Below are 19301 nucleotides of genomic sequence, written 5' to 3' on the forward strand. Positions count from 1 at the left end.
AATTGTAGTGCTCCCAAATGAATTGGGAACAGGGAAGTGCTTTTCATGGGGAAGGAAAGATACAAAGGTTCTGATGCATAGGGAATCTGAACACCCTCTCTATCTCTAATTTGCAGGTGAATCCTATGCTAACTTGTCAGGATTACATGTAGTTTAATAGGTGGTGGTGAGGAAAAAGGAGTTGATAGTTTTGATGCACACCACAGTGATCCTCTGCACATAGTGAATTGACAAAGAGAGCTCTCTGTCCCAGAATGTTCACTGCATTGACTCCAGGGAGAGCAGACAACCATGTCAATCATCTATCACACAGTTAGACCATCTAACACACACACACACAAGAGAGAGAGAAGAAACAGTGGCAATCAGCCATTGGGAAGATTTGCCAAAGCAAGAACATTGGTTCCTTTTGAGTGGCAAAAGAAAGAGACTGAAATCCTTCAGATAACTGTGCCTCTTCCCTCCATAGTTTAAAGTTTGCTTTTGCTTTCTTTCTCAGAGGACCCTAAGTTCTGCATTCATGACAAAGAAGATTAAACTTATGTAGAATTAAGGCATACTGCTTAATCAACCCAAATTGTAGTCTATTATGTGTGGCATTAAAGATGTAACCAATTGTTGGTGGTCCTGAGTCTTGTATGAGGCCATTTCCTGCTTTAATTGAAGGTGCAGAAGAAAAGGCCATGTTTTGCAGGACATCCTAATTCACTCTTTGGATAGTTTTCTGAACCTTTTGTTCTTTGTGCTAGATTTAGAAAAAGTATCAGTGACATCCTCTCTTGTCATGCTCAGAATGACCATGCCATATTGTCTTCATCTCAGAAAACAATCTTATGATCCTTGCTGTCTGTGAATTTGTTGGTTTGGACTTGGGACTTACTGCACTAACATTTAAGGAGATCAAAATCCTTTGCATGTTATGAGATCTCCTCCACATTTCTTGCCCTTGCTGATGTAGCATTAGTATTTCCACTGAACCTCCTAAAAAATTCCATCTACAATTTAGCAGCTAATGTGCTGTTGTTTATATAACCCAACTGGGAGCCAGAGATGTTCTAAAAGGAAAGAAAGAAAGCCAGAGTCTTGCTTTTGGCAGTTCAGAATCTCAATCTATCCTCCTTTGAAGAAAGCATCAAAAAGAGGAGAAAAAAATAAAGACAAATTATGTTCTGAAGGAAAACTGCTGAAGGAGAATGATGAATTCCATTTTATCTGCAACCTTCAAGTTTTTTACTCAGTGGACAACAATCTTTGCTTCTCTGTTCACCCATGTGCATGTGTGATCTCCTGAAACCCTAGCCTGTATCCTCCCTTTTTCTGCAAGGAACATAGCCTGCACCAAGCTATCAAAGGTCCTAGGCCTCTCAACACAAAAAAGCAGCAGATCAAACCAGTGACAAATTCCTTGTCACAAGCATCTTCTGATCACCATCAGCTTACCACTGAGCTTCAAGTTCTCTTGTAGCCTAGGTTTGGGTGCCATGAGAGCAGCCTTATAACTAAGGCATGGAGAGACATCACAGAGTCACAGTAAAGGAGATCTCCAAGCTCCCATTAGTGCCCATCATTCTGCTATCTTTTCTGTCTTTGAATGAAGCTGACTGCTCTTCGAGAGGGTTTGCTTTCGGACATCAACATGGCCCCACCGGCCAGACTCAACGTCGATCCAACAGGAAGAAGACAGGGGAGAGGCCTGAGAGGGGCAACCCAACACCATCATCAAACAAGGAAAAGGGCAGAAAGGAAAAGAAGAGACGGGGCTGTTGATGGTGGCCACGCCCAAGGCTTGCTGTCCTCGCCAAGGGTTGGCTTTATGCGGGGAATCTGACTGCTTCCTGCCCTTTGAACTGGTCATTGGTGGCCGAAGGCAGCAAAGGCATGTGCTTGCTGCTTCGTCCTGGGATCACAGAGACCAAGTGGTGGGTGCCATTATTGGCATCATTCGAGCTTGGAAAGATCTGCAAGATCATCATCATCTTCTTCTTCTTCTTCTTCTTGTAATCTATTTGATCTAAATTAATATATAGAGCAAGGTTGATCGTACTTGGGCCATCAACCAGGCTTTGGATGTCTGCAGGCCGGCAGTCTAATACATACTCCATGGATCATCCTATCTGTAAGATTCGTGAACTCATCTTGTGATCACCTGATCGTAAATTGATATCTATAAAAAAGAAAACGATAGTATTCACACGCGTTGAGATGTTATTCGCCTTGCCCAGGATCTGTACAAAATATCTTGCAGCCGATCCCATCGTATAATGGCGCAACGGAGCGGAATACAAGTCCACCGATGCGATACGAGCAAAGGAGGTACGAGGACGGAAAACGGTGGTGACCGGTCGTTCCTGGTGACGCCAGCATCGATTCCGGCCAATAATCCCGTCCAGGTTCACTCCCTCTTTCCTCGGCGTTCTCGCCTCCGCCACCGGCCGCTGCTCGTCTCTCCTCCCCCTTTCTATTGTTTCGTCTCGTCTCCTCGTCGCCTTTTCTTCCGGTTAGGGTTTCTTCTACTTGCGCCCTCTCTCATTCTCTCTGTCCGCCGTCGATGGGAGCTCGCCGCTATTGTCGTCTCAGGTGCTGTCGTTGTTCGTTGCTGATGCTCCTGTTACTTCGATCTTTATATCAGAGTTCTTGTTCTTGCTTCTAAACTTTGATGCGAGAGCTTCGCCATGGACAACCTCTCGCTGGGATCGATGACGCTCCCTTGCCTCCACCACTTCCCCACGCCCGTATCGCTGGCGACCCGATCCCCGTTGAGCTCGATTCCGGTCTCCGCGACCCTTCACCCATCCTTCCGTCCCTCCGCCTATTTTTCTGCATCTCCTCGACCAGCAGCTGGAATTCACCCGCGACGGGTTCGCGAGGACGAATTTTTTGGGGACTCGAATCGTCCTCATGGTGATCCCCTGAACCTGACGGCCAAGGTTTTGTGGGGATTATGTTTGACTTAGGCTTATTGCGGATTAAGTGTGGTGCTATCTTGACGTGTGACATCGCTCACATTGGTCGTATTGTGGCTGCCAAGGTTCAAATCCTCTCTTTTATTCAGCAATGCTTTTGCTTCATTTTGTTCTTTGAGTGATTTATACTGTTCCTTTCAATTTTGATTTAGTGAGAATATGAACTACCCATGATTAAAATTATAACTGAAACGGGCTAGTGAGAAAATTGCTGACCTCGGTAAGAAGACTGAGAGACTCTCACACACAACAGTCATCTTGAAAGATAATGCTGTTGTCCGATCCCTTTCTTTGGTAAAGTTGCCTATTGCCTCTTTTGACTCCGAGTTGAAGTTAAATTTAGATCATGTATAAAGCATATACTTAAACTAGTGTTTCCTTAATATCCCAAGAGATTATAGCCTGATGAAAGAGAGTTGCCTTTCGTTTTTAGGTTTGGTGTAAGGGTGTCTTCACTTGGAATTGTATGTTTCATTTTGAATTGCTTGGCTAAATTCTACTTTTGGAACTGTAAAACTGTCTGGCCATGGGTTTTTTTTTTTCTGGTTTTGTACATTGATTTATATCAATTTTTATGCCCATTAGTTGTTGTTGTGCTTCATGGCTTGTATTTAATCTTTTTCTTTAAATCTATATCATATCTACCTTCTGCATCACTTAATTCCAAAATTATGATGTAGCATTGGAGTTCAGTGGATGTTCCCAAACTATAGACAAAGGGATTGGAAACTTGTGGGATTGGACATAAACTTTTTTTTTTTCTTTGCACAAAAAAGGGGGATTGGAAACTTTTGGGACTTGACTTTTTCCTTTGGTAAGTGCTGATGATGGGCCAGTGGTGGGTATTGAATTCTTTAATGGAAGTTAAACGTCATGACTGGGAGGTTCCGTTTCTTCGTTGGATTATCTCATTACTAACTGATTACCTTTATTGTCTCTAAAAGGAAGACAGAAATTTTATTTTTATATTTCAGTATTGAAAGTTGAACCCCAGTCTACCTGGGCTGCTGGTTTGCAAATATGAATCATGATGTTATTTTTATATTGGAAATACATTGGTGATAATAAATCTCCAAAATGAGCTGCTTATTGCTAATATCATTTATTGTAAACTGTTCAAATTTATCCTTTTGAATTGCATATCATGGACTTCTTTAAACATTATTTAGTAAGGATTTTTAGTTTAGATTCACTGGAGCATGTGTCAACGGTGGACAGATACTTGTCCCCTAGTTTTGAAATGATGTGTTGTTAGGGAAATACTTGGTAAATGTTTGAGAGGCTGATAGATATGATGATAATACGTTTGTACACTGAAAAAGAAATTTTCATCAAGGAAAACATGATAAGAGAAATCACATCTGAAGACATTAATTATTTCGGACATTGGAGAGAAATTGGAATGAAGATTTTGGAGGTCCAAAGCTCTATGGTTAGATGAGAGCAATTTAAATCCATGCTTGTTACTGACTTTAAAAAAATGCTCTTATATGTGCATACTTTAACATGCATTTCATAGAAAATAACTACTATTTTCATAATAATTTAATATTAGATGAAATTGATACACAAAAAAAAATGGTGAAATGGTTCTCATGTCTTCCAATCCTCTCTCGGGAATTAGGATCTTTCCCCCCTCAAAGTAGGATCCTTCATCTTTTTGGCAATGGTAGATCTTTGAGATTAGAAAACTCAAAATCCTGCTTTACTTTATCCTGTCAATTGAATCAAATGAACCTTGACCATCATGAAAAACAGTAGTCCAGACTCCAAAAAGTTAAGGAAATCCTGTTTGTTCCCTCTTGCTTAGTCACCAAGGTTTTAGGACTGACTGACTTAAAACAGATTATGAATCTTCAAGATTGAGTTTGTAGAAAATGTATTTGAACCAGGATTAGATGCTCTTTTCATTTGGAAAATATGTCTGGGGTTCAATCATAGAGTTTTTACTGGACAATAATTGTTTTTTCCCTCGTTCAGTGTGCAAAATTTAAAACTGTAACACATGGTGCACATCACCAAATGGTTTTTTCTGTAGCCAACTTGTCCTACCATCAGTTATAGCGAAAAAAAGAAAAATCATTTTTTTTCCTTCTGCAGTCTCTTGTTTCTAATCCACTTCTTTTTTTTCTCTCATCTTGCCCAAGTTATTTTCTAGAACAAGATATACACATCATGCATAATTTTTATTTTTCTGTATTACGAAGATCTTGTTGCACTATTAGTCATACCAGAATCTGCACTTTCTTCTATTATCTCTTCTGTCTTGTTCATTCAAAATTTTCAATGTAAATATTCGAGATATTTAAGATAGCGACTAATGATCTTGTCTCTTTTTCTTTTCCTTTTCAGATAAGGGAAAATCACATTGAAGTCTAATTAACCATCGCACAGATTGCTGAGGAATCCGAAAAACCTCTCTCTCTCTCTCTCTCTCTATATATATATATATATATATATATATATATATATATATCTTATCACTTTGTTCAAGTGAAAGAAAGCAACGGCTGTTATTGTACTCATGTTGAGCGGACTGTGGAGAACTTTCAGTAGTGGTCGTGGAATCTGAAATCCTCCTGCAGATGTGATGTGAAGCCTAAAAAGAACCATACTTGAAAAGCTAGATAGAGAAACCCACCATGACCACTGCCCTCAAGCATTTGTTGGACTATCAATTATCAGAGTTTCCACTTTGAAACTACCTGTAGGGCCTTCATGGAGGTCACTTTAACTCACTTTCATCACTTAATCCTCCATCTCTTTTTCACTTTTCTTTTTGCAGATATGGGCTGCAGAAGGAGATAATTATATCAGAACTTTTGCTGGAGGAGAATGTTCTATTTCTGCAGGAGGACCAAAATGGTTCTGTTTTGAGTTATAAACTTGAACAGGTCTTTATATTCGAAACTTTACCATTACATGAACACCAGACTCTCTATCTAGATGGCCAATGAACACCACCATTACATGAAGGAAAGCAATTATCTAGAACAGAGAGTCCTTGAACAGGTGGGCCTCCATCAAGACAAGTGTTAATTAACCAAAATTTATTCTTGTTTTTTTTTTTCAGTGGACGTTTCTTCTTTTAACAAATGTTGATCCATATTCTGAATCTCTAGTAACGAAATCCTGGCACTGGTAAATGAAAAGTCCTAACAGATAAAAATGATGTCACATCTTTTTTCTTTTCAGCAACTTGCAGTATTAGATGGCTGTGAGAATGATGCTTGTGGATCTCCATGGCACATTTGAGGCTTGCTCTCCAAGTGCCCTCCATGCTAAAACAATTTCTTGGAGAGAAACCCTGAGCATAATCTCAAGAAAGAAAAGGAAAGGTAAGCACAAATCCATTTCTTCTCAGTCAACTTGATGTTTCTCCATGGACACACAAATCAAACCATCATCATCCTAGTGTCTTAATGGCTGCCAAATCTGATTCAAGAATCACCATCTCATCCAACCAGGTTTCAACCTAGCAGTAGCTAGGTTGTTTTCCCTGTTCTCCCATAGGGAACCTTATTCGGTGAAACTCCAAGTAAGATATCTTTAAGACATGAAAGTCATTTTCAAAATCTTTTTTTGCCTATATGTCACTTAATTGCAGTGAACTTGAATTTATTGCGTTAGGTATTTATTACTGTTGGCATCCGTGGGGAAATGAAAGCCGCACTCAATCAACAGATTGAAGTGTGAATTAGAGATATTGGTTTTGGTTCATATCTATCATTGATTGTATTGGTCTCAATCATCATATTGATTTCTTTCGCTGCATTCATTATAAGAATATCTACTCAAAAATAACATGTGCAGCAACTCAAAAATTGATTTGCCATTTGATTGTCCAATGATCAACGCAGGTACATAATTTTAGGCAATAAAGAAGAGGAGATAGAGTTGTGTACGTCAGCCAAATTGAATGTGAGAGTTACATTCAGAAAACATTATGTAATGATGCAGATATATCACCCCCCTGAATGAGAGAAGAATGCAAGACAAAAAGAGGCTGGCCACCCAGCCACGAGTGGCCCGGGAATTATCCCACCATCACCGAAAAATGCACTCAGATGGTTCATCCGTGCCAGAACCACAACATTGTCGTCATCCTTCGCCCTCCATTATTTGTGCCAGGCTTGTGTGACTCGATCCTGCTTCTCTCCTCCTGATGCTTTCATAACAACAAAAATATGGCAGGCAGCCCGTGCCAAGACTCCGGTACGGCCATGAAGGCTCACAACTCCATGACGAACGGCTGCAGGAAGCACGGCGATGAGAGCAGCTCCGAGTCCCTTAGCCTCAGCAGCCTCTCCAAGCTCGTTCTTCCTCCCCTCGGCATGTCAAGCTGCAGCCAGAACCCGAACGGCTCGCGATGGAGAATCTTCTTGCCCATGGACTCGAGATACAGGTTAGAACTACGCGCAGAGCTCCATGGCGACGAATTCTCTCTTTTGCTGACGAACGAAAGCTCCAAGATGTTGTCTTGCAGGTGCTGGGAAGCGTTCATGGTGGCGCTGGTAGCGTACTCTGCATGGGTGTATCCGTTCGAGATCGCGTTCATGCACGCCGCGCCGAAGGGTGGGCTGTTCCTCACCGACAACGTCATCGACGCCTTCTTCGCGGCCGACATCGTTCTCACGTTCTTCGTGGCTTACATCGATTCCAGGACGCAGGTTCTTGTTTGTGACCCCAGGAAGATAGCCACCAGGTCTGTTCTTCGCCCACTCATCTATGCCCTCTTACACCTTTACTCATCACCTTCAAACAAAATTTATATAACCATTAGTTCTTCTCTAATGATCCAAAATTAGCACTTAAATCATCTAAAGTTCCATATATCACCACTTACAGAAATAAAAGAGAGTTCCCATGACTAGGTACGGAATTTGAGACCTTAACAGGCTTAGTGTGAGTGTCTCTGTGCTTTGTCACGAACAAGCAAACAAACCTCAGGCAATCTGTCACATAGGTTCTTGAACTCTTGATATGAAGGCAACTACGAGAAAAATCATTGTGACCACAAGAAAAATAGTAGAAGGGGGTACCCAGGAAAACAAATGGTTCTGGTGGCAGTCTTGTAGCACCTACTTCATCAAAACCTGAGCTGCGTGGGCTTCTTCTGGAGGACTCGTTTCATCTTGGCGCTGTCAGAATCACGCAGGTTCCACTCAGATTGCTTGGACTCCACTCCCTCAGACTCAGGAAAGCCATGATTTTTCTTTTTTTTGTTTGCATGCTAATTGCTACACTAACTCTACCAACCACTTGGGTTCACAAGAGAAGGGCACCTACACTTTTCATTGTGTCACCAACATAAGGGGGCCACCATAGTGTATTATTAGCTGATACCTGGCCATCACAAGCAGGTTTTCTTGGTAAGCTTGAGATAACCACCACAACTAGTGCTGTCATTTTGGTAAGCTTGAGATAGCACTGCAGATTTAGCTCTCATGAAAGGAAAAAAAAGAAGAAGAAGATATTGTTAGACTTTTTATTCTTATCACCAACATGAGGAGCCCACCAGGGTATCGACACATCAAGTAGCTAATCAAGATCGAGTAGATTCTAGAGAATTGTATAAAAAATGATAGAGTGCTGCTGTAGCTCCTTGATGTGGAGTACGGTTTCAAGTTGGCTGTAGTTCATCAAATCTAGAAGGTCTGCGTCGGTTAAGTAGAAAGGAATGCTAATACCTGACCATCACAAGCAGGTTGTCTTGGTAAGCTGGCTGTCACGAGATCTCGAGATCACCACATCTAATGCTGTCATTTTGTTCATTCTTGATGTCAGCCTAATCCCTGTAGCATTGCACAACTACTTTTGTTCATACTAGCACAAATACTTCAAGCCTTCAAGTATTTTGTAGATCTTACAGAAGGAAAAAAGGAAAAAAGGAAAAAAAGTAAAAACAAGAACTGTCTAATAGGCCTACCAGAGTGTTGGCTAATATCTGACCATGGCAAGCAGGTTGTCTTGGCAAGCTTGCTTTCACTAGAACTTGAGATAACCACCACATGTAGTGCTGTCATTTTGTTCAATTCTTGATTTCCGCTTAATCACTGTAGCAGTGCACGATCAGCACCAACTCTTGCATAAATATACTTCAAGCTTTCAAGTTTTTATAGATCTCATGAAAGGAAAAAAGAAAACAAGATATTGTCAGATGTTCTTCTATCACCAACATGAGGGGCCCACCAGATTGTTACCTGGCCATCACAAACTGATTGTCTTGTTAAGCTTGCTTCACCAGTACTTGAGATAACTACCACATCTAGTGCTGTCAATCTGTTCATTCTTGATTTCAGCTTATTCTTGTAGCGCTGCACAATCAACACTAGCGCTTAGCACAAAGACTTAAGCTTTCAAGTGCTTTATAGATCTTATGAAAGGAAAAAAAAAAAGAAAAAAAGATAACGTCAGGCTTTTTAATGTAACTGACCCTACTGAGGTATCCCAGCCCACGGACTGACCCCACCAATAATGGTAGAAAAACTTATCGACTTGTGGTCGTAAAAAAATGTACAAAATTTGCGACCATAAGGATCCTGCAATGCCTCTACCACTGTCTTCCATTCTGTCATTTTATGACATGGGGGCTGCTCTTGTACAACCTTATGCTAAAATCAAACTGATACATGTGATATGCCAGCTCATGATGTACCATGAACTTGTCTCCAGTCATCAATCATCAACATCACTAACTTGAATTCTGATTACAGGTATGCTGTAGTTACAAAACAAGACAATTCTTCAGATGAAACTCAAGTAAAATGATATGGCCAGAGCATAATTGAGTGATCTCCAACAGTTGTTCTGTGGGTAAAATCCTTTACCGTGCAAATATATATATATAAAAAAGCATCCAGCAAAGTTGGCAAATATTACAGAAGCTTAATACCTTTTTGGATGTAAAAAGGTTAATTTCCAGAATATTTTTGATTCACTGGGCCAACATGCAATAAGTGAATCTCTGCGCATAGGTATCCAAGTTAACCTGGATACATATGCACAGATAGGTTACCTGTCAAGTGAATCTCTGATTCCGTCTGATGAAATCTAGGAAATGACTGTCACATACCGAGTCAATTAACTTATGGACACGAAAGATAGTCAATATCTGTTACAAATTATGGCCCAAAACTGAAAAAAAAAAAGATAGAGATACTTGTATGTCACTGTTCTTATTTAAACAATTATTACCATTGACTTTCTATCTTTTTTTTTTTTTCACTTATTCTTGCACAGAATAGTACTTAGAGAGACTTGTATGTCACTGTTCTTATTTAAACAATTATTGCAAGAATAAGCGAGGGAGTAAAGAGTTGTTCAGCCCTTAGTTCCCAATCAATCACATTTTACCACCATTAAGTCTTCTTGTACATTATCCTTGTTTGAATAAAAAACAGTTTCAGTAATAGGTTCCTTCGGTTAACATACAAAGAATGACCATCTAAATTATAACTTGTTCTGTCTCTGCAACTCTGACATATTTGCTTAACCACAAATCTGTCTCTGCAACTAACTTGTTCTACCAAAAGTCAGCTACTCATTATTGACTAAGTTAAAAAAGGGATAAAAAACAGAGGGAGGGAGCGACAGAGAGTTAAGTGTCTTCTGTTATCTAAACAAGGCCATGGCTTCTAAATTTTACCCAAAGATCTAAAGTGGTGAAGACAAATATTGCACTTGCAAGTTCTCTTCTTTGCTTCAGTGACTGTCTTAATTAAATTTGATAGATCCTCAGTAAAATCTCCACAATTATGTTTGACAGGTTGAATGCTGCAGAAATTTCTTCTCTATGAAACTCCATCAATAACTATATGTTTAATTCAGTTAAGCTTTATTGCATACACTCATATTACTCCCCTAAGAAGGTTAACACTTTAAGTTATTATTCTACTTACAGCTTTGAGGTCTGTAGGCTATCAGATAATGTTGTCGTACATCTAACCAATATCATGGTAGGTAACAGTTAATTGCTAATGCATATATAATTCTAGACTTGGTATGAAACACTAATCTTATCTTGAGACTAACCTATAGGTAGAATCTGACAAGCAGACATTGATGACCAAATAAGTAGGTCGTGTGACCCACAATTTCATAATCATACAACAAAAGGTGATACTAACCATACTGATCAAATGGCGGTAAAACTTGAACATTTTACACCAATGCACCATCAAAAAGATGGTATCAAGAACACTATATTAACAGTAATGATTTACTGCATATTGGTTGTATTGCAATTTCATAGTTATTCACTAAATAACCTTCCTCAGATACTTGTCAACATGGTTCATCATGGATTTGACATCAACACTTCCATTTGAGGGTCTTGGCTACTTGATCACTGGAAGAGTCAAGGCAGGAGTCTCTTACAGCTTGTTGGGCACATTAAGACTCTGGCGTCTCAGGAAGGTCAAACAATTCTTCACAAGGTAGCAACTAAACTGAATCATGGAGAAAAATATATGGAAGTCTGAAAGTTTTTAATTTTCTTCATGGGCTAGTGCAGGCTAGAAAAAGATATCAGGTTCAGCTATTTCTGCATTAGATGCGTTAGACTCCTATTTGTAAGTAGATCTGACTCCAATTTCTTCTGCTAATGATCTATTGCATCCCATCAAAGACTTAAAATAGTGATATTAGATGATGCAATATTAATCTGCTAAAATATAACTGTAGCAAACCAGGCTAATCAAATGGGTCTGGCATGCAAGTTAAACGATAAGCAATTAAATGCTTGATTGGAAACGTAAAAGAAATTTCCAACATGGTTGATGCAGGTTACCTTTTTCTTAGTCCACTGTGCTGGATGCCTCTACTACTTGCTGGCTGATCGGTATCCACATCAAGGGAAGACTTGGATTGGTGCTGCAGTGCCAAACTTCAGGGAAGCTAACTTGTGGATGCGTTACATAGCCTCCATCTACTGGTCTATATCCACAATGACAACAGTTGGTTATGGCGATCTTCATGCTGTGAACACAAGAGAAATGATCTTTAATATTTTCTATATGCTCTGTAACCTAGGCCTCACTGCATACTTGATTGGAAATATGACCAATCTGGTTGTTGAAGGAACACGACGCACAATGGAATTCGTAAGGATTCACCAATCCTTTTTTTTCTTTTGTATAGTTGCATCAGTCTTTTCATCATACATAAACTCCTGATAGATGCAAATTATAAGATCATAAAACACGTATTGCATCCGTAATAGCTTTACAACTTTAAACTCATTTGTGTCTGGAATTTATTGCAGAGGAATAGCATACAAGTTGCATCTAACTTTGTATGCAGAAACCACTTACCACCACATCTGAAAGAACAGATATTGGCTTATATGTGTCTTAGATTTAAAGCAGAGACCTTAAACCAACAACATCTGATGGACCAATTACCAAAAGCACTATGCAAAAGCATCTGTCAGCATCTCTTCCTGCCGACTGTCAAGGAGGCTTACCTCTTTAAAGGTGTCTCGAGGGAAACACTCTTACTGTTGGTAAACTTAGCAATCTCTGGTTCAAATTCAACTCTATGTCCACCAGCACCAGAGAAAACGCACTACGTGAATATTTGACTCACATTCTTTGTGATTTCTGGATCAGGTAACTAAGATGAAAGTCGAGTACATTCCACCCAGAGAGGATGTCATCATGCAAAATGAAGCCCCAGAAGATGTATACATTGTTGTATCAGGTGAAGTTGAAATCATATATTCTGATAATGAGATGGAACAAGTTGTAGGGAAGTTTAGCACAGGAGATATATTTGGAGAATTTACTGCACTCAGCGAAAGGCCTCAAAGCTTTATATTCCGCACCAGAACATTGTCTCAGCTGTTAAAGTTGAAGCAGAGCACCCTGAAAGAAGTTCTGCATGCAAAACAAAAGGATGGTATAATTATCATGAAGAACTTTCTTAAGGTAATAGTTTAAGTGTTTTCACAGTTACAAGTTGTAGAATGAGTACATATTAGAAATCATTCAATAATTACAAATCGGTAGAAAATAACAAGAACATTTCATAATTTAAAGCATCAAACAGAATTCAAGGACATCAGCATCGATAATCTGCTAGGGGAGAATGGAGAATTTGAAGAAACTAACAAACCGTGCAATCTACTCACAGTAGCTGCTACAGGAAATAGTTGCTTCCTTGACAAACTCCTCAAAAAAGGAATGGATCCTGATATTGGTGACTCCAAAGGAAGAACTCCATTGGTAAAATTTCCTTCTCTCTATAAATATTGCTGCATTTGCATATCAACAGTTTGTTTGGTTCTTTTCTGTATTTCACATCAAACGGATGTTGGTGCTAATGAGAAACATATGCAGTCCCTGGAAAAGAAAAGATCAAAACATAATCTGCAGAAGAGAATGCTACAACTTATGAATTGGTGAAGACATCAATTGACCATTGTCCTAGGGATCTAAAATTTGTTTGGCTACCAAGATGTGGAAACAACTTCATCTTTAACCTGAAAATTGCTATGATAAACTAACACAAGAAAAGGGTTTCTTAAGTGCAACTCTTATATCATGAATCATGACGGGCATGATTGTATATATGCATTTATACTTTTAGAAGAAATGCAATGCATTGTTTCATAACGATTGTTACTTTATTGTGCATTTAGCATATAGCAGCATCAAAAGGATACGAGGATTGTGTTTTGGTTCTAATCAACCATGCCTGCAACATCAATATACAAGGTATGCAGCTTAGGCTTCAGAATATTTCACATATCTTCTATCATTCATACAAAATTGAGGAGATATACTGATTTTAGTTCAAAAATGTCAGACATGGATGGAAATACTCCATTATGGGATGCTATCACAGGAAAACACCATAACATTTTCAATATCTTGCACCGGTGTGCATGTGTTTCCAATCCCTATACCAGTGCCGATCTTCTATGTCTTGCGTCTAAAAGAAATGACCTTTCGACTATGAGAGAGCTGTTAAACCATGGTTTAAACATAGATTCCGAGAACCATGAAGGACTGACAGCATTGCAGATAGCAAGTGCTGAAAATCATGAAGAAATGGTTACATTCCTGGTCATGAATGGGGCGAGCATAGTGAAATCAAATCCAAATGGGAGCATAGAAAGGAGGATGAAAAAAGAAATATTAGAAGAAATGATCCAGCAAAGAGATGTTGGATATCCAACTATGGCATTAGAACCTTATGGAGCGTTTAAGAAAACAGAAGCACTTAGAGAGCAAGATAATTCCCTGAAATTGGAAGCAAATGAACATCGACCAAGGATTAGTGTATTCAACGGCCATCCACTGCTCAGAAACAGCCATTCAGAAACTGGAAAGCTAATAAGTTTGCCAAGCACCATGGAAGAGCTCAGAACAATTATTGGTATGCACAAATCTGACTTGTCATTTATATGTAAGCAGAAATCACCCACCTAGTTCAAACATCCTTACAAGAGAAACCACAGGATTTAGATCAATATATTTTAGCAGCTAAAATACCTGCTTATTCAAAACAGATTTCTTGTTTCTTATTTATTTATCATTTTTCATCATTGACAGGCAAGAAGTTTGAAGTCGATGCAAGATACAAAATATTGACAAATGAAGATGCTGCTGAGGTAGACTCCATTGATGTTCTGAGAGATAATGATAAACTTTTTATCGTTGGGGAGGATGAACTTCTTAAGCTTGACATCAAATGCTAAAAGATATGATTATGGTTTGTAGTTTGTACCAAAATTTGTGCTAAGGTATTTAGGAGTCCAGGAGTGATTCTAGAGATCTTGTATGAGCAATAGTGTACATTTCCCAAGTAGGCGGCATTGTTGACAATATTTCTATGGCTGTCTGTATAAGATAAAAGTGTGATATCCTTCAGATTACATTTATGGGCTTTGAGCATCAGCAACACATTGAATTATCAATATATTGGTAGCTGAGTGAATTATCAAGTAGTCAGCCATACATTTGAATAATGTTCTAGCAAGATATTAACCTCTTGATTGCCTCATATTTTTCAGCTTCATATGTGATTTCTCTGAAGTACTTCATATGTGATTATTAATGTAAAGGTAATTACCACAAACTCTCCATAGTCTGTTTTATTCTCTGATTTCTGGAACCCATGCACCATCAGATGCTTCTGATTACTCTGTTAAGTTCAGTTCTTAAATTTTTTTGTCACTGTCATTTCATATAAAAGCCTAAGCCAGTTGATGAGAGAAGATGATATTGATTTGTATTCTCAACCCTCCTAGCAGATTGACATAGACCTACCATGTGTGTGTATATATATATATATATATATATATATATATATATATATATATATATATATATATATATTGCAGTTCTATATATTTTGTTTGGCATTGCAGTTCTATCTAAAAACTTAAATCAGAGATGAGGCATTGCTAAAAAGAAAGAAAAGAGACTGCCAGGATATAAGGGCAGAGACAATGTACTCCAGAAATTGGGGGGAAATGCCTGATGATTTGCTCAGAGCAAACCCAATGAATCTTCCCTAAATTCCTGAGGACTCGAGAATAAATTCACTAACTTTGATCGATTCTTGCACCGAAGAACCCATAATTGCAACTTGTTTTTCGTAAATTATGGAACATCCGGATAAAAAGACGACCTTGAAGCGGGACTGGCCTCATGGAATCGGAGAAGAGGCGGCGGCCCGTTTCGTGGTTTCGGGCGTCTTCCGAGGGCCAGAGATTCCTCGCACCAGTGGTCTTCCGCCCCAGGAATCAAGCCATCAGTCTATCGGCATAAAGATCTAGGGTTTCGAGGCTTTCGACCCGCCGAAGAGGAAAGACATGGCGAGAAGGGGCGAACAAAGAACACGGAAGCATACCTCTACACGCTACCGCCACCGACCTCCGTCTTGCTGCCGGCAGCCGAACGGCCACTCACCGTCGCGTCGGCCGCCCGCCCGCTCGCCCGCTGGCTGCCGGAGATATACCGTCGCCGAATCGAAGTGGATCCTCTCCAGAACCCACGAGTCTCGATCCACAGACTCCCCGCATCGGAACCCTCCGTTGATGTGGGACCCACATTTAAGGTCGAACTCCAGCATCAGATGGAGACCAGCGTGAAACGTAAGCTGGATGGGATCCAAATCCCCGTTTCTAGCTTTGCATATAAATACATAACAAAATAAATATATTATCATTTCTCTTTCTTTTATTAAACTAATTTCACATATTAGCAATATACAATTCTTTGCATCTCAAGTAAACAAGAAAAGAAGTGTTTATTTCTACTTAAATCATATCATAAGCTAGTATTTAGCCCTCATCAATATCTAACTAGCCTTACCAATTCATAAATAATTACATTTATCAAAATAAAATCTCTCTATGCTATAATGTGATTCAACATGTAATTACAATAATTACAATAAATTTTTTGAATAAATAGTTTCTTTTTTCTTCTGATTAGAAAAACAATGTAAATCTCGCACCATCACCAACATATATAAAGATCATTATCATCACCTGCTTCAAGCTTTGTTGATGATGTTAGAACAAGGATGGAACCCAGCGGTTGGAGTAGAGATCATGCACCCTCGTTGTCATTCTCGTTCTGGTCGTCAAAGGTAGATGAGTTTTTGGTTTTGTTGCATTTGAAACGCATTCCTCTCTCTCTCTCTCTCTCTCTCTCTCTCTCTTCTCACCTCACATGATCCTTGGCAGCTTGTGTTCTTGAGCTATACATTACACGGCAGCCTTCACCATCTACCGCTCCATGAGATGAAAGGACTGTCTTGATGGGATGCCTTTGTCTTCTCCCCCTCTCTCTCATCCCTTCGCTAGCCTCGGGTAGATGCGCAGGGTTCGCAGGCACAGGTCCATCAAACAATCCGCCATCTCATCCCTTCGTTAGCCTCAGGTAGATGCGCAGGGTTCACAGGCACAGTTCCATCACACAATCCACCCTCGGCAGCTCCGTGTACAGCGAGGACGGCATGAATGGGTCACAAGAGCGTACTGTTGTCCACAGGCCTCGTGAGAGAAGCAACAGGGAACGAGAAGCCATTCGAGACGTCACATTGGAGGAGCGCTGCCAAATGGAATCGTACAGTCGACGGCAACGACGCGTGTTGGCCATGGAAGCGCAGCCCTCAGCGTCGTTCTCTCGCGCTCTTGCGGCCCTGCAAACCTCCATCATGCGTAGGCCACACATACTGATGATTACTGCAGTACTATATTCTCACTGAAGCAGAGGCGTGTGGGCTTCGTGCTCATGCACGGTGAGTGCAGTAACCTAAACGCAAGATCTTGTATTATATCCATCTGACGATTCAATGTGGCTAAGCTGTCATCAACTCATGAATCCAAATGGAGATTTTGTCCGGAAAGCAACACATGACCCAACAATGCAGTCTTCGATCGATGTCCTTTTCCGGCTCCAGCTACCCTTCCTGCTTCCCATGGACGGATGCCGACCCTGCTGCATCATGCGCACTGTTAGTGCAAGATGGTAGACGGCAGCGAATCTTTATCTAGTGATCCATCACACTGGATGGGTGAATCGATCGATCTTCTTGCCATGGATTCATTTACCGAGGAAGTGAAGGCTGTCCTTCTTCTTCTTTATCATCACCTATCGGTCAGAGGGGCTCACAGAGCGCAGAAAGATTCCCATCCCTGCCGTGGAGCTGTGATGCTGTGCTGTTTGTTGTCTTCGCTCGTGACCTCCCCCTCTTCCCTCTTTCTCTTTTCCTTTATCCTTTTGTTCTTTTCCCCCGTCTCAAGAACGCCGCTATAAATCAACCTGCATGCTCTGAGAAAAGCAAGCTCCTCGAAGCCGAGCGAAAAGAGAAGCGAAGGATGAGCTGGGAGAGAAGAGGGGGTGAGCGCACGAAGAAGAAGGGACGGGAAGAACAAGCCTCTGCTTGCTACGCTCATGCCTGCGCTTCCGAGAGGAGGGAAGGGGGGAAAAAGGAGGGGGCGGTGATGAGGAAGAGGGTGATGGTGGTGATAGACCGCACCGCTCGCGCCAAGCATGCCATGATGTGGGCGTTGACTCATGTGGCGAACAAGGGGGACGTCATGACCCTCCTCCATGTCCTCCCTCCCCATTGCTCCGCCTCTGCTCACAGGGAGGAGGAGACTTCCCAACTCGTCAACTCCCTTGGTTCCATGTGCAAGGCGATGCGACCCCAGGTAATGGTGCCGGCCCTCACCGTCACCATCATCATCGGTTACACTGCTGTATCATGTTCTCTAACCTTGAATTCACATCTTTGATACGAAGAAAAGATTGGAACTTCAAGGAAAAGAGTGCAGCTTTATTTTCTTATCTTCCCTCCCTTTTCTCTTTTCCTTTTCCTTCTTCTTTTAGCAAAGCTTTATTGTATCGTCTCCTTTCTTACGCTGTCACTGGTAATTCTCAGGTACGAGTGGAAGCATTGGTGATCCAAGGACCCAAACTGACCACCGTTCTGGGCCAAGTCAAGAAGCTTGATGCCTCTGTTCTGGTGCTGAAGCAGTCCAAACCATCCTCACTATGCTGGTGAGTCCATCGTCTCTCTCTCTCTTTCTTTCTCTCTCTCTCTCTCTCTCTCTCTCTCTCTCTCTCTCTAATGATGATGATGGCTTCTCCAAGTGCAGCATGTTCCAGAGCAGCCATGAGGACTTGGTGGAGCAGTGCATCAGCAGAGCCGAGTGCTTGACCATGGCAGTGAGGAAACAGAGCGGTGGAGTGGGTGGATACCTTGTGAGCACCAGATGGCAGAAGAACTTCTGGCTTCTGGCCTAGTCCTGTAGAACACCAAAGCTTGGATGTCTTTCTTCTTCCTGCTGTGTTGATGCTCTCCTGTTGTAAAGAAACATCAAATCTCAACCCCATGTAATACTAATATTATGAATCAGTCAATCTCAACCTTGTCTCGTTCATGATCTCTCTCCATCATGCTTTCTGCATCTTCAATCTCTTCACCAGATAAGCAGAGGAGAAAGAAAGATAAAATCCAAATCTCATATGATACTAACAGTATCAATCAATACTAAACATGTGGCCTTCATTTCGAGTCTTTTGATACTCTCAATCAAGCCATTACAACAGAAAACCTTGATCTCATCCTGAGATGTGGTGCAGCAAGTTGATGTGATGCCAAAAACCTGAGTGTATGAATCAAAGCTTGGCAATATTGTTGAATTGCATAAAAGAATGAATTAGGTTGCTGGTGAAACAAAAGGCTTTGAAACTTGACCTTCCATATGATAAGGCGATCAAAGGACAAGTAGCTCTACTGGTTGCATGCTCTTTTCTCAAGAACTTTAGGCACAAATAGGAAACTAAATCTGCAAAATTGAGTAGGTGGATC

The 19301-nt window shown here is 40.6% G+C and overlaps 2 protein-coding genes across 5 annotated transcripts; both read left to right on the plus strand.

Moving 5' to 3' along the window:
* Window positions 1-7150: 7150 nt before the first annotated feature.
* LOC103987198 (potassium channel AKT2) lies at window positions 7151-14913 on the plus strand. 4 transcript variants are annotated; one of them, XM_018827590.2, is made up of 11 exons: window positions 7151-7368; window positions 7450-7668; window positions 11243-11401; window positions 11479-11536; window positions 11750-12067; window positions 12229-12468; window positions 12575-12892; window positions 13004-13189; window positions 13606-13681; window positions 13773-14345; window positions 14522-14913. In XM_018827590.2, exons 1-11 carry the CDS (start codon window positions 7151-7153, stop codon window positions 14665-14667), a joined length of 2511 nt encoding a protein of 836 aa, XP_018683135.2. In that variant the 3' UTR covers window positions 14668-14913. The 4 variants fall into 4 exon arrangements, with proteins under 4 accessions (XP_018683135.2, XP_018683134.2, XP_018683136.2 ...); XM_018827591.2 differs by having other exon boundaries at window positions 7229-7368; window positions 7436-7668; XM_065186591.1 differs by lacking the exon at window positions 7151-7368 and adding an exon at window positions 9680-9779 and having other exon boundaries at window positions 7529-7668.
* Window positions 14914-17538: 2625 nt separating this feature from the next.
* Window positions 17539-18870, plus strand: LOC103987200 (uncharacterized). Its single transcript, XM_009405431.3, has 3 exons — window positions 17539-18138; window positions 18369-18487; window positions 18586-18870. The coding sequence occupies exons 1-3, from the start codon at window positions 17803-17805 to the stop codon at window positions 18731-18733; spliced, it is 603 nt and encodes a 200-aa protein (XP_009403706.2). The 5' UTR covers window positions 17539-17802; the 3' UTR covers window positions 18734-18870.
* Window positions 18871-19301: the final 431 nt, after the last annotated feature.

The sequence above is a fragment of the Musa acuminata genome, chromosome BXJ1-6 (assembly GCF_036884655.1).
Source record: "Musa acuminata AAA Group cultivar baxijiao chromosome BXJ1-6, Cavendish_Baxijiao_AAA, whole genome shotgun sequence".
NCBI classification, from domain to species: Eukaryota; Viridiplantae; Streptophyta; class Magnoliopsida; order Zingiberales; family Musaceae; genus Musa; species Musa acuminata.